General features: G+C 48.4%; 1 protein-coding gene and 1 long non-coding RNA gene across 19 annotated transcripts in view; one reads left to right on the top strand and one right to left on the bottom strand.

Annotated features, from left to right (window-relative positions):
• Nucleotides 1-14,744, bottom strand: part of ADGRL3 (adhesion G protein-coupled receptor L3) — a 635,479-nt gene that overhangs the window by 109,857 nt on the left and 510,878 nt on the right. For 17 of the 18 annotated variants that reach the window (XM_075929235.1, XM_075929232.1, XM_075929231.1 and 14 more), the window contains 3 exons: nucleotides 13,854-14,062; nucleotides 11,841-12,017; nucleotides 178-387 (listed from right to left, as the gene is read on the bottom strand). In XM_075929235.1, coding sequence (XP_075785350.1) covers nucleotides 178-387; nucleotides 11,841-12,017; nucleotides 13,854-14,062 — 596 coding nt within the window. The remainder of the gene's footprint in view (nucleotides 1-177; nucleotides 388-11,840; nucleotides 12,018-13,853; nucleotides 14,063-14,744) is intronic. The other variant, XM_075929224.1, reaches the window with a different exon arrangement.
• Nucleotides 1-14,744, top strand: part of LOC112546581 (uncharacterized) — a 337,205-nt gene that overhangs the window by 321,362 nt on the left and 1,099 nt on the right. The window lies entirely within an intron of this gene.

Here is a 14,744-nt window from a genome sequence, read left to right as displayed (position 1 = left end):
CACAGAACAACATTTATTATGCACGCAGACGGAAAACATGAGAGGGAACATTGGCCCCGATCCTGCAACGAGATGAGCGTGAGCATCCATCACGCTCCCGAACCGGGCCCCGCTACCTCCACTGATGAATGAAAGCGAGGAGGAGATGCCTCCCCATTTCTCCACCAAGTATCTTACTGGCTGATCTGTTCGGTTGATCCCGATGAGGAAAAGGAGTTCCGCCACAAACAGGCTGATGCACAAGTTCTTGTGAATCGTGTTCCTGTCGCTCTGGAGCCCGCGGAAGAAGCAAAAGGTGAAGATGCAGATCAGGAGGCAGACGAGCGACAGCAGGATGCCGACCCACGTGATCACGTCCAGGAGCAGGTCGTGGACCGTGTCGCTGTGCTGGAGAAGACACAACAGGAAAAGAATCAGTCACACGCGGCACACCAGCTAATCGATACTGAGCAAAGCTAAGCGGTCGGAGACCCTTGGACAGACGCCTGTGTCCACTTCCCAAGCACTGGCACAAGGGACGGAGAGCTACTGAAGGGTATTGGGACTAAAACATGAGAATGGGGCTCTGTGTTAATGTATCCACAACTCAACAGCCATGCTCTGTTCGCTCTCTCTCCCTTTGCTGTGCTTTGTCCATCAATACAGTAGTAAGGCAGAGGGGGCCAGACTCAAATCCCTTGATTGACTTCCAGGGGCCATTAAGGATATATAGGTGTTAAGGGCAAAAACGGGGGTTATATATTATTTTCGTTTATTCACAAGGGGGCAAAACTGATGTATCAATGCATAGTGCTGGGAACTGAAAATGAATATTGGTACAATATCCTGGGAAACCAGAGATCTTGTGTTTTAAATCCACATCGACTCAGGATTGTAAGGTGGCTCAGAAATTGCGCGTGCGATGTGCTCTCGTTCTTGCCTGCCCAAAGCAATGCCCCCATGGTCGCTAAAGCAGAGGTGTTTCCCTTTCCCTATCATAAGCCCCAAGAGCATGAGCAGCCAAACTGGAGGGAGGGGGTAGGCCATGTGCTCTTGTGGTGGAGAGCAGGATGCGGTGGGCTGCCATTTAAACATTTCTGGCCCCGTTCCCGTGTTTGCCTGGGCATTTGCTTCCCAAGCAGGGCACGGACGCTTGCAACACTCATCTTGGAAGAGAAGGGCCAGTGTTTTGCTGGGGGGAAATGTCTATGACAGATGGAGTCAAAAGGTGATTAATTTGCCCTTTGGTTGCCTGCCTGCCAATGATAAAGCTGTAGCATTGTCAGGCTCTTACTGATATACACTCCCGCTATGTCAACACCCATCACAAACAACTCAAGCCCTTTCAGCACTCGGGCATTAGCCGCACGATTGATGGGCATCAAATGCGAATGAAAGAGGATGAGTGACTTTCTTCTTCCCCCCCAGAGGCTGTTGATAAGGGTCTGGTCTGAGATTATGGGACAGTTTATTCCCACTGCACTCTAGCCACTTTTGGGGGGAAATCTGCAGGGTTTCAGAGACTTTCCGATTGCAGATGTGCCCCAATGGCACAGACTGAACATACCTCTATTGTGACAGGAACAAAAATGTCTATTCCATCCCAACCGCACCCACAAAGTGGAAGGGAAGAAAGGGCACATTCTGCTCCTGACAGAGGTGCATTAATTTATCTCTGTGCGATTTCATACTCACGACTTTCCTCTTAACTTGGTGCAAAAAGAGTTACTACAATCCCCAACCCTCTGCTTGGTGCGACACTGCTGGGAAGGGGTGGGTAACATCTTCCCAAGGCAGTGCTAAGCAGAGCTTCAGAGAACTGCGAGCCACAGACATGGGAACTACAGAGCCGGCACAGGCGAGACAACCAGGTGAACTTTGGAAAGCAGGAATCAATCGCCCCGGGCTAACAGCACCAATCCAGTGAAACAAAAAGCCAGCCTGGCACGTGGGGAGTTTTCCGGAGCAGCAGAACGCCCCCAACTTCATGTGGTGAGCAAAGGTGCGCCAGCATCCCAGCACCGTGCAGGAGAGAAAAGGGAGAGTCAGAGGGAGTCTGCCACCTGCTAAGACGAGGAGAGGGGGAGAGGAGTTTGCACTATAGGAGCCAGAACTGACACCCTTTGCACACTCTTCCTGTGTTTTTCAACGACCATCTCTGGGATTTGGTGGGGGAACCGGATAGTTGCTAAGAGAACAACTACGCTGCAGCATAAGACCAGGGCTGGTGGAACTCAAGTTGAGTTTGTCCACCAGCGCCTAAGCAGCTACACTCATTTGTAACCCGAGGTTGCAGGCTGGGTGCAGAGGGAATGATGGGAAAGCTCATGAGAAAGAGCTCCATGCGGCGACGCAACGGGCATCCTCACTTCTCACTGAAGTCAATGGGAGCTGAGGGCAATCAGCAACTTGCTGGACGGGGTGGCCAGTTGGGATACAGGGCTGAAAAGCACTCGCCATTAGCGGAATCAGTCGGAGGAGTAACGAGAGATGTGGAGGGGAATCTGCTGGCGTAGAATTGCCCTGAAATCAGCCCGTCCTGTCCCTGATTATAACTAGCTAAAACGCTGACTGTAAAGAGGGGATGAAGTTGTCACCTTCCTCTGTGTTACTAAGTCGAAAGCTGAACTGCAGGTTACCATGGATACCGTGTGTGGTGAACACCGAGGTCCCCTTCTGGTTCCATGAACACAGGTGTCACTTTGCTGCTGTAGAACGAGTGCTCCCCAGGCATGAGGGAGAGGCCATCCCGGACCAGGGATTGCGTTTTGCTCCCTCCTTCCTGCTGGCTCTTCTTCCCCCCCCCCCGTGGGGCAGCTCTGCTAACCCACCGCGACCAGCTTTTGGCCAAGTGCCCTGTCTGTTTTATTTGGGAAGACCAGCTCCCACAGCTGAGCGAGCCTCTCCCGGTCCTTGTGCTCAGGACACAGTCTGCCAGCCACAGACGCTGAGTCCATGGGTGGTCGGGGGCTTGAGCACCACAGGGAAAAGTCACATGCAACCTCCCGCCCGCCCCTCTGGCCTGTGGGAACCCCGCCAACCCAATCCCCTCCCAGCACTTCTGGAGAGCCGCCAAGAGCTGATGTGTGGTGTCCAGGCAGCTCCGGGGGAGAGGCGGAGGGAGGAGTGTGGGGGGGTGCCTGAGAGGGAGAAGGGGGCAGGAGCAGAGGGTTGAGGGAAGCGGTGAAGCAGGGGTTGGTTAGAGGGGAAGTCAGGGCCCATGCTGCCACATCATGGGCTCAACCCTTGGGCAGCTAGGCAAGATGGCAGGACACCTAGCACTATACCTTTATGCCCTAGCATCTCCTTCAAGGCACTCCTCTGCTGGGGAAGCTTCTGGGCCTGTGTTACACAGGAGCATGCTTGCTGACGGGGTGTGGGTAAGGCAAAGGGAGCAGTTGCTGCTGGGGCCCAGGAATTCAAAGGGAGTACCTTTAAAACGCTGCCTCTGGTCCTGCCCCTTCCAGGAGTACGGAGCTGCCTCCTGACACACACCTTGCCCAAGAGCCTGTGGAAGCTGTTGGCTCCCCTGCGCTAGAAGTCAGGCTGGATAATTGCTGTGGTCCCTTCTGGCCTGGGCATGTATGAATCCAACTCTTACCAAAATGGAATCTCTACAAAGAACATCTCATTGCCACTGCGAGAGGTCAAAATACGTTATGACTGAGAAATGCAGCCTCCATTCTTCCCGGGGAGAACAATCTCCCGAGTTTAGTGTCTGTATTTAGTGGCAGGAACAGGATGAAACTGATCTCGGGCACACGGATCAAAGACGTTCCTCAGTTACACACAGAGGAACTGCATGTTCCAGTGAGTGCAGAATCTAATCAGACAGGAAGTCACCCTGAAGTGCGCTCTCTTCATGAGGATGGCATTGATAGGGTCTATGGAGGTAACAAACAGGGGGGAAACTTGGTGCTTGCAAACAACAAGTTGCTTGGATTCCACGTAAGAAGGAAGATTTCATAGAACGCATGACTGCGAAGTCTTCCTGCCCCTCTCGCCCCATCCTCTGGCTCTCCACAAGTGCTGGGAATGAAAACTGTTTATAGGGTTCAGGGTAAAGGAAGTAGCTGCAAACAAAATACTGCCATGACCAGCAAAATCGGGTGACTGCGCAACAAAATGGCAAATTAATTTGAATGTTGACAAATGCAAAGTAATGCATCTTGAAAGGTATAATCCCAACTACATTTATAAAACGATGGGGACTAATTTAGCTATAACCACTTGAGAGAGAGAGAACTTGGGAGTCTTTGTGGATAGGTCTCCGAAAACATCCACGCCATGTGTAGCGGCTGTCAAAAAGCAACCAGAATGTTGGAAATCATTAAGAAGGGGACAGAGAATAAGACAGAGAATATCTTACTGCCTCTGTAGAAATCCACGGTACGCCCATACTTGACTACTGCATACAGATGTGGTCACCTCATCTCAAAAAAGATCTCTTGGCATGGAAAAAGGTTCAGAAAAGGGCAACAAAAATGATTAGGGGTGTGGAATGGCTGCCATATGAAGAAAGATTAAAAAGATTGGGACTTTTCATATTTGAAAAGAGGAGATGAAGGGGGGATATGATAGAGGTCTATAAAATAATGACTGTGTGGAGAAAGTGAAAAATGAAGTTATTTACTTGTTCCCATAAGAACTAGGGATCACCAAATCAAAAAAGTAGCAGGTTTAAAACAAATCAAAGGAAGCTTTTTCTTCATGCAGCACACAGTCAATCTATGGAACTCCTTGCTAGAGGACGTTGTGAAGGCCAGGACTTTAATAGGGTTCAAAAAAAGCTAGAGAAATTCATGGAGGACAGGTCCATCCATATTTATTAGCCAGAGGCTGGGGAATGAGTGACAGGGGTGACATCACTTGATGATTCCCTGTTCTATTCATTCCCTCTAGGGCACCTGGCACTGGCCACTCTCAATAGACAAGATACAGGGCTAGAGGGACCTTTGGCCTGACCCAGTTTGGCCATTCTGATGTTTTTATTTAACATTTACATCCATGCTCGGGCTTGGGAGGGTTACATTTTTAATAGAAAATGTCAGCAAACATTGATTGCACTGTATGCCCAAATGTATGAAGAAATATTTCCATTGATATTCATCAAAATGTACAGTTAGGCAAAGTGTGAAAAGTGCTGCTTGAGACCTTATTCGAGTTTGAGTTATGGATATTTATTTTGCATCTGTGGACATGTGGTATTGACAAATTGTGTTTTAATGGCTATCTAGCTTTAACTTTCTGATCACAGGGTCTTCTGTCATTAAATAATTATTGTTCTTGTGTATGATTACCCCAAACTGAACATTTCTCTGGATCCAAATAGAACAATGTTTCTAAACAATAATGTTATGCAACAGTGACAATGTAAAGAGATAAAAAAAAAAGTCTTAAAATAAACATTGATTTTATCCATTGTAATTATAAAAAATAAAAGCTTAATTCTGCTGAGGCCATCCATGCATGAGAAGGACTTGGACTCATGTTTCCAATATCGAAGAGTACACATAAATAATACAAAGGGACGGAGAGGTTAGAAATATGGAAAGGAAATTACAGAGCTCTCTCTCCCTGGCAAGCCACAGCATCTGGAGAAACAACACAGAAACAGGGATGCTGGTGAGAGAGATAGACATGCAAAACAGCTATGCTGAAAAGCACACAGGACAGCGAGTCCACAGTACATAAACACCTATCAGCTTGCCACGTGATAGAATAGCAGAGAAAACCATTGTGCTACTGGTCCGTATCACGTCACAGGTTGGGGATAGACAAGACGTCCTGCTTGCCCTTGCGCAGCTAAGCTGGAACACATAATAATCCTACAATTATAAATAAGCGACAACAACTGTTTCTAGAATACAGGGAAGAGTGTAACAAAAAAACTGACAAACTGCCTCTAGCTTTTTGGGCCACCCTGGTATTCAAGAGTGAAGGAATCCAGAGAAATGTGGGAGCTTAGCACCGGTGCACTGCGTTCCGGATGATCTTGCAGCATTGTGGGATGCCAACAAAAACAGCATGTAGAAAGTCCATCTAGGTGCCACACATGAAAGTAAAGGCAGGCGGGAGTGAGTGGTTCAATACAGACACCGGTGGCCAATGACAGAGACTGGTGTCCAAACCTCCACTGTTTGGCATTGCCGTTGAGACAAGTGTAGGAGGATACAACACTGCCATCGCATCGCTCACAACACACTAGAAGATCTACATTTTGCTGATGACATCGCTTTTCTCAGTGGCAGCACAACCAACTTTCAAAGAAAGACCAAAAGGCTGCCCAGGACTGCAAAACAGATGGAATTAATAATCAGCTATTAAAAAAAAAATTAATCCAAGGAGAAGCCTCACAGTGCCCAACACAAGCATTACTTTAGAAGGCAAAGCAACAGAAGAGGTGACACAACTTGGCAGTAAGACACGATGGAGCTGTCTAGAAGGAAATAATGGCACATATTTGCAAAGTGGCACTTGAATTCAATTCCTGTGTAAGCTGATGGTCACCAGAAACCTAAAATTTGCAGAACAAACTACAACTCTTCAACTCAAATGTTATTTCCATCTTAGTGTGTAGCTACAGAAGCTGGAGATCCAGCAAAGGTACAGCCAATATCGAAATAACTTCGACAGCTACTGCTGCTCCAGTTACATATTCATTCAGTTTCATGCCCAAGTGCTGATACTTGTCAGAGTCCATCGCCACCTCATCTTGGAATTTATCAAGAAAAGAAGCACTCAATAGCATATGGCTCGTAGGAGTGGAGAGAGCATGCAAACAGTGTCCTGGGATAGAAAGACATTGCTTGTATAACGCTGTCAGACCCCGGTCGTCGTCGGGTGGAATCGAACCTGGGACCTCTGGAGCTTAATGCATAAGCTTCTACTGCATAAGCTTTGCTGGCGTTCAGCTCAGGCTGTAGAGAAGACTCATTCTCTCTGTAAGTGGTCTCAGTGCCACTAGATGAGACAGCACAGCACACCCCGAAGGTAGTGTGGGTTACACCCGTTCATGCCCTTAGGCATCATTGGTGGCATGGAAAGGACTCAGATTCGGAGCTTCTGAATGTGGCCCAAAGCGTCGCCAGCTGGACACTCAGAAGGTGGTGACGGGTGGGGATAAGGTGTCTAAGTGGTGCAATACCCAGGAGGAAGAAAGAGGCGATGTTTAGAGCTGTCCAATGAGGTAGAAGTAGATGTAATAGCAACAGAGAAAAATGTTGACTCTCTGGAAACTGTATGATCTTTCAGATTGAACATCGGTGCCCACGAGAACTGTTCTAAGCACTATATTTGGAGTGATTTAATGCTCACCTAGACAAAGGCCTCGAGGCTATGCTATTGCATACAATTATGCCTTGGCACTGTAGGGATAGATTACGTGACAATTTTGGTCTTTGCAGCCACAATTTCTGTGCTTTCATGAAAATGTAGCCAGGCGAGTAGGCTGTATTTTCTTTACAATAAGGGTTGGGTAATTTTCCCAAGGGAAGCAAGACAAATCACTCCACCATATTCTGTAAGTGACAATTCTTCACTGGCAAAGGGATGTAATGGATTACTGAATATGTCTTTTACATCTCTTAATTTGCTGATTCCATTAAGTTCTCTGGTTCCTGTTCTTGACACACGCTCAAATAGTCTTTTATTTTTCATTTAAAGAACCCAGTGAAGACAAGCTGATTTAATAACTTTTCTGCTTAATTGAAACACTCCTTGTTTAACACATTTTTGAATGTCAGCATAATAAAACTCTTCTGCAGAGACTTAACCCTTTAACAGGTGCAAAATCCCTTATTCAGTTTACAATGTAGCAGCTATAGTCATTTAACTCGGAAATTATAAACACATTCTACACCTGGACCCTAATTCTGCTTTTCAATATGCTGTTTTCAATATGCTGTTTTCAACCCCCCTCTGGTGAATGTATGTCAAGCTGAGGGGTGAGCAGGGCCTGTTCTTTAGATCTGAAATTCAGAGATTGGTTCAGGCGGTAGACCCAGATGGTCCATTTGGACTTTATAAATGCTTGTGCTTTTCTCTCCTCCAAGCGCCTCACTCGTCAGCTTTCAAAATGATTGATGACAATATAATTTGTACATAGCAGAGTATAACATTTTACAACTTCAGACAATTTATTTGTCTGCATTTAAAGCACCTTACTGGAATAGCAACTTCTAGCATGCAGTACACATAGCAGAGCAATATTTGTCTACTCTTACTCATAGTTGGATTCTGTCACTGAACTAGTTTTCTAGTTGCATACATTTCCCTGCTATGGTTATTATGATGCAAAGTATTAGCTTTCATGAAAATCATCTTGTAAATGTTAAAGGATAATTCCGTCGCTATTACATAGGTAGAATGGCTTGTGTCCTTAAACCATGTGCTTTGTTCCAGAGCATGAAAACTGCTGTGGTCTTGCTGCATCTAAGTAGGGATGTACAAATGCATTTAAAAATGTAACTGTGTAGCTGCTAAGAATCATAGCCATGACACACTGTGAGCTCTGCAGTATACAACTTAAATAAAGCCCTGATTGCTCAGTGAGGCGACCATATGCATGATCATTCCTGACTAGCACATCATTGTTTCGTCCTGCTAGGCAGAGACATAGTGCAATAATTCCAACTCTTATGTGGCTTGGGTTTTCTTTAAAATGCAGCTTGCGTCTTTGAAGAAGCCTGTGAATTTCCATTCACACCAGGACTTCGAAGTGCAAATGCTAGGGGCGGCGGGGGCGGCTTGACAGGCCCGTCAAAAGATACAGTGCTGGGAATGAATCGACTTGCGTGACTATGCTTACTCCACGTAGACTATTGTGTTCCAAAGGCCTGGAGGAAAGATGGCCTACCATGGGGTTATTCCTCAGCATTTTGTGGGGGAGAAAGAAAACCCTTCCAGGGCCTTTTACACTGAGGGGGTATTTGGGGAGACATTGCTCTTCCCAGAGTCCTAGGATCTTGAAAAATCAGGTATGCTTAAGCAGGGAGCCAGCTGAATTTGATGAGCCATCTCCAGGCTCACCCAGTTCTAATGGGCAAATAGCATCTTTAAAAAAAAAAATCCTGCCTCTTAATTGAGCAGAGTTCTGTTCAGCCTGGAACTGATCCCATGCACTGCCAGGCTTACGGCACTGGGATAGATCACAGCGCTAATGGTCAGCCATTGATATCTGCCTTTCCTTAAGACACAGACGTAGCGCTACAACTGCGTAGAGAAGCAGGTGGTTATCAATCATTCGCAGAACGAACCTCCTTCCCTCCCTCCGGGTATACTAATCGTTAAAGCACAGCCCAGAACTCGGGGCTGTCTGCAGAATCCTCCTTCACAAGAACCCTCGGCAGTACCATCTTCCTAGGGAGGATGCTAATTCACGGCCACGAGTGACACTCGCCAAATCGCGGGGCCGCCGACTTGAGCTGAGAACATAAGAACGGCCGTACTGGGTCAGACCAAAGGTCCATCTAGCCCAGTATCCTGTCTGCCGACAGTGGCCAGCACCAGGTGCCCCAGAGAGGGTGGACTGAAGACAATGATCAAGCAATTTGTCTCCTGCCATCTCTCTCCAGCCTCTGACAAACAGAGGCCAGGGACACAATTTCTATCCCCTGGCTAATAGCCTTTTATGGACCTAACCTCCATGAAATTACCTAGCTTCTCTTTAAACTCTGTTATAGTCCTAGCCTTCACAGCCTCCTCAGGCAAGGAGTTCCACAAATGCTGTGTTGAAAACAGAGATCTTTGTCACCGGACTGGCATTTGGAGGCCTTAGGACCGGGCCTCTTGGAGAGACACAAGAGCTGCTCTCCTGCCTGGTCCCCTTTGCCCCTCGGTGCTGAGAGGTCATGCTCGGAAAGGTTATTTATGGCCCCCAGAATTACTCTGGGCCCAGCGCTCCCCTGTATTTGATCCTGCGTCCCAGTTAGCACACAGCAATCATGTGAAGCCATCAGACCAGCTCCCCGCCACGCTGTTGGCTAGGCTGAGATTCCACTGACCTCGGAAGCAGAGAGAGGCCCGCAAGCTGCCCTTCTAGGCTACGGTCGGCAACGCAGAGCTGCCTTGACTATGGCACCCGTGGTGTTTTGGCAACAGTTGAACAAAAACTGCATACGACTCTACAGCCACGCAAACGAGAGACACACAACTCTGAAATGTGAATCAGACTAAGCAGCATTGCCTGAGGACAGGGCACCAGGACTGGTGTTCAGAAAACGTCCCAGTTTGGACACTGACTTTGGCTCTTCGTGCCTCAGTTTCCCTGACTAACACATGATTAATGCTACCGACCTCCTGGGGGGCCCCTGTCATTGTATTTTCCTGCACGGCCGCAGGCACCAGTAATCACAGCTCCCGTTGGCCATGGGAGCTGTGGGAAGTGGTGTGCCACTCCGTGCTGCTTCCTGCCACTTCTGTTGGCTGGGAACAGCGAGCCGCAGCCAGCAGGAGTTGCGATCGCTGGCCCCTGCAGCCATGCAGGTAAATCTAGCGGCAGCGGCCTGCCAGCGACTAACCCTGGTGAACCGCTGCCATGTTATTGCCCACCCCGCCAGAGAGAGACTGAAGTGAAGCACACCCTTTGAAAGAACACCACAAACCTGATCAGAAAGGAACCAACCCAACCTTTCACGTGTCTGTGCATCCAACCTGACGACCCGCGGGAACACTGAGGAGCAGTTACTGGCACAGGTAGTCCTATTCCATCAGCAACTCACGTGAGGGTCACCCCGACCAGCTCAGAGCAAGTGAGCCCTCTGAAATCAGGGGGCTAACCCCGGGCCACTTGGCTCTAACAGGAGCGTGGGAGGTGCAAAGGGATCCTCCCTTCCTGGAACAGACTGACACAGAGCCAGGCAGAACTGCAGCCAGCGACAGGAGCACCCTGGCTCCCCTCAGGCAAGGGAGAGAGGCACCGGCCAGAGGCACTGACTGGCTGCACGCCCCAAAGAGCTGTCTGCATCACAGGGCTCTCCAGGAGGCAGCAAGCCCTGGCAAGACAGCTCCCTCCTGCTATGCCCCACCAGCCACACCACCACGCTGGGCCTTCACGGCACAGCTAGATTCCACAGGACGACTGCAGCATCGAGCGCTCTGCCATTGTGGGTCTGGGTTTCAGAAAGGATGTGGACATGTTGGAGAGGGGCCAGCGGAGGGCAATGAAAAAGATTCAGGGGCTGGAGCACATGACTTATGAGGAGAGGTGGAAGGATTTGGGTTTGTTTAGTCTGCAGAAGAGAAGAGTGAGGGGGGATTTGAGAGCAGCCTTCAACTTCCTGCAGGGGGATCCAAAAAGGATGGAGAGAGGCTGTTCTCAGTGGGGGCAGAATGAGGAGCAATGGGCTCAAGTGGCAGTGGGGGAGGTCTAGGTTGGAGATTAGGAAAAACTATTTCCCCAGGCGGGTGGGAAGCACTGGAATGGGTTTCCTAGGGAGGGGTGGAATCTCCATCCCTAGAGGTGTTTAAGTCCCAGCTTGACAAAGCCCTGGCTGGGCTGATTGAGTTGGGGTTGGTCCTGCTTTGGGCAGGGGCTGAACTCGATGACTCCCGAGATCTCTGCTAACCCTAGGATTCCGTAGATGCAATACCCACAGCCCTCCCTCACTCTGAAGTTCGCCGCTCACTGTTCTGTGTCTCGTTTGGCAGCTGGTCACACTATGGGCCAGTCACAGCCCTGGGACCCCCATGCTCAGCTTCCGCTGAAGTTAATAGGAGTGAAACACAAACCAGCCAGGCCAGAATTACAAGTTCTGTGCTTGGAATTGCCTTCAGACATCAACCTCAGCAAATCTTTCTCTCTTCCTCGCATCAAAGCAATACTGTATTAACCCTGCCGCCCCGGGCTTGGCAGTGCCTACCTTCACTTCCACATGGGCCATCAAGACCGCAAAGTTGGTGAGGTGATTACAGGAACACGTGGTGTGTGTCTTGTTTGTGGTCAGGAGACGACACCCTTGCTTCGACCAATAGCCCGTCATCGTGTGTTTTGAATAGTTCCAGAATGAACAGTTTGGGTTGAAAATTTCTTCCGACTGCTGCAGAGAGAAATGAATAAATGCAGTACAAATGCTCATGGCTTCTGAGATTCCTAAATGCACTCGCTTCCCCCAAAGTCACTTTGTAACTCTTACCCTGCAATTTCGTGTGCACACTTAGCAACGGTTAGTTGAAAAGGACCTGGGGGTTACGAAAAGGACCTGGGGGTTACAGTGGATGAGAAGCTGGATATGAGTCAACAGTGTGCCCTTGTAGCCAAGAAGGCTAATGGCATATTAGGATGCATTAAGAGGAGCATTGCCAGCAGATCCAGAGATGTCATTATTCCCCTTTATTCGGCTTTGGTGAGGCCACATCTGGAGTACTGTGTCCAGTTCTGGGCCCCCCACTACAAAAAGGATGCGGACGCATTGGAGAGGGTCCAGCGGAGGGCAACCAAAATGATTAGGGGTCTGGAGCATATGACCTACGAGGAGAGGCTGAGGGACTTGGGTCTGTTTAGTCTGCAGAAGCGAAGAGTGAGGGGGGACTTGATAGCAGCCTTCAACTTCCTGAAGGGAGGTTCCAAAGAGGATGGAGAGAGGCTGTTCTCAGTAGTGACAGATGGCAGAACAAGGAGCAATGGTCTCAAGTTGTGGTGGGAGAGGTCCAGATTGGATATTAGGAAAAACTATTTTACTAGGAGGGTAGTGAAGCATTGGAATGGGTTACCTAGGGAAGTAGTGGAGTCTCCATCCCTAGAGGTGTTTAAGTCTCGGCTTGACAAAGCCCTGGCCGGGTTGATTTAGATGGGATTGGTCCTGCCTAGAGCGGAGGGCTGGACTTGACGACCTTCTGAGGTCTCTTCCAGTACTGATTCTATGATAAGGGGATGGTTGGATGAAATAACATGATCTTGGTAACTAATTGACCATTCATTTCCAGTTGGAAATAGGTCAATGGAGGGATGATAGGAGTTGCTATAGGGAACTTTCTGGGTGTCTGGCTGGTGAGTCTTGCCCACATGCTCAGGGTTTAGCTGATCGCCATATTTGGGGTCAGGAAGGAATTTTCCTCCAGGGTAGATTGGCAGAGGCCCTGGAGGTTTTTCGCCTTCCTCTGTAGCATTGGGCACAGATCACAGCTGAAGGACTCTCTGCATGTTGGGGCCTTCAAAGTATTGGAAGGCTTCAATATCTGAGACATAGGTGAGAGGATTATTCTAAGAGGGGTGGGCGAGATTCTGTGGCCTGCACGGTGCAGGGGGTCAGACTAGATGATCATAATGGTCCCTTCTGACCTTAAAGTCTATGAGTCTATGAGTCTATGAGTTTGCGTGTCAAGTATTCCGCATGCCAGAGAACATTCGATTGTTGCGGCTCTCTTTGTGACTGCCAAATTAGTTCTTTGTTCTTGATTAATTTCAACCACAGACTAAATTCAACGCTTCAGAACCAGGCTGCTTCATTTGCATTGCAGAGCAGAGAAATTAATTGCTTTAAGCAATCAACATTTGCAATTACCGTAGCTGGCTACCGGAGGGCTAACTGTCCTCTTTTAATGCAATCCTGTTCCCTCTCTCATCCCAGGCCACCACGATAAAACAATATTTTGGACCATTTCAATACATTGGAAGCTTTTAATTATACAGTGATGTGGGGTAGCTTTTGAATGATGGGGCTTCTACACAGTGGAGACCCTGATTAGTACCATGTGAATGAGACATTGCCTATAACACATTAGGCACACAGTGACAAACACGTAACTCAAAATTTAATCCAAGGATAGTAAGTGCTTCATGTGGCTGAACTGGAGAAATTTGCTGCATGAGCTTTAGAAACTAAATTAAAATCTCCTTTGCCGTGTGGTTTCCCCATGCCCCCATCCTCCCGTACCTTGATGTGCTTGACGGTAAACACCACCGGATCAGCTAGATAAACCTTATTGCTGAATTCTTTGTTTATTGCTGCTGTAATGACGGGGGAGTTGACTATGACGGAGTGATTGGTTGACATGGCCTCTGTTCCCAACTTCATGCTGGCGTTCTCCGTGGACAGATAATGACCCAAGTTGTTGTACAGCACAAAAGCCACTCTGATTTCACCTACAAAGTGCAGAGAGGAGTTAGAGATCAGACCAGGCCAGCCCAGACGGTTTTGTTAGAGATAACTACTGATCCTTCCAAGCAACACGTTCTGTGAGTTAGGACTTCCTCCCTCTTCCCTGCTCTGCTGGAACACAGAGCTGTGTGCATGCTGGGAACGTGGCTAACGGGGTAACGTACCACCGGCCCTTGCTGGGAGCGTAACAAAATGTCAGGAGTTGAAAGCGCACACAGTTCCCACTGTGACTGCCAATACCAGAACTCCATGTGGCCCATCACACTGTCCATGGGTGGGGAGAGCTGGTTATCTGATACTTCTCTCTGGGAGCAGGTGGGCAAGAAGAAATGAAGGGAGACGGGGCTTCTGGCAAACGTAGGAATAACCTGCTCCATGGAAAAGAGGGGAAGTAGCTGATTCCTCTCCTAGCCAGGAGAAGCAAGGAGTGTGGTGTCTACCCATGACCCTCTGGTGTTTGTTCATCCTTCGGACACACTCTAACGTAACAGTCTAGACACAGGGAGTAACTCGAACAACCTAACACTATTTCCAATCAAAACTGTGGGATGAAAGAGAAGAGGGGCTGGGAGTAGGTCGGAAAACATCCACAAACAATCAGCAACAAAGGAAAAAACAAAAATCTGAAAGAAAAAAGAATTGTTTTAACTCAATACATTTCCAACC

Source organism: Pelodiscus sinensis, chromosome 5 (assembly GCF_049634645.1).
Source record: "Pelodiscus sinensis isolate JC-2024 chromosome 5, ASM4963464v1, whole genome shotgun sequence".
Taxonomy (NCBI): domain Eukaryota; kingdom Metazoa; phylum Chordata; order Testudines; family Trionychidae; genus Pelodiscus; species Pelodiscus sinensis.
The sequence above is the reverse complement of the archived record's forward strand: the minus strand, read 5'-3'. Positions and strand labels throughout refer to the sequence as shown.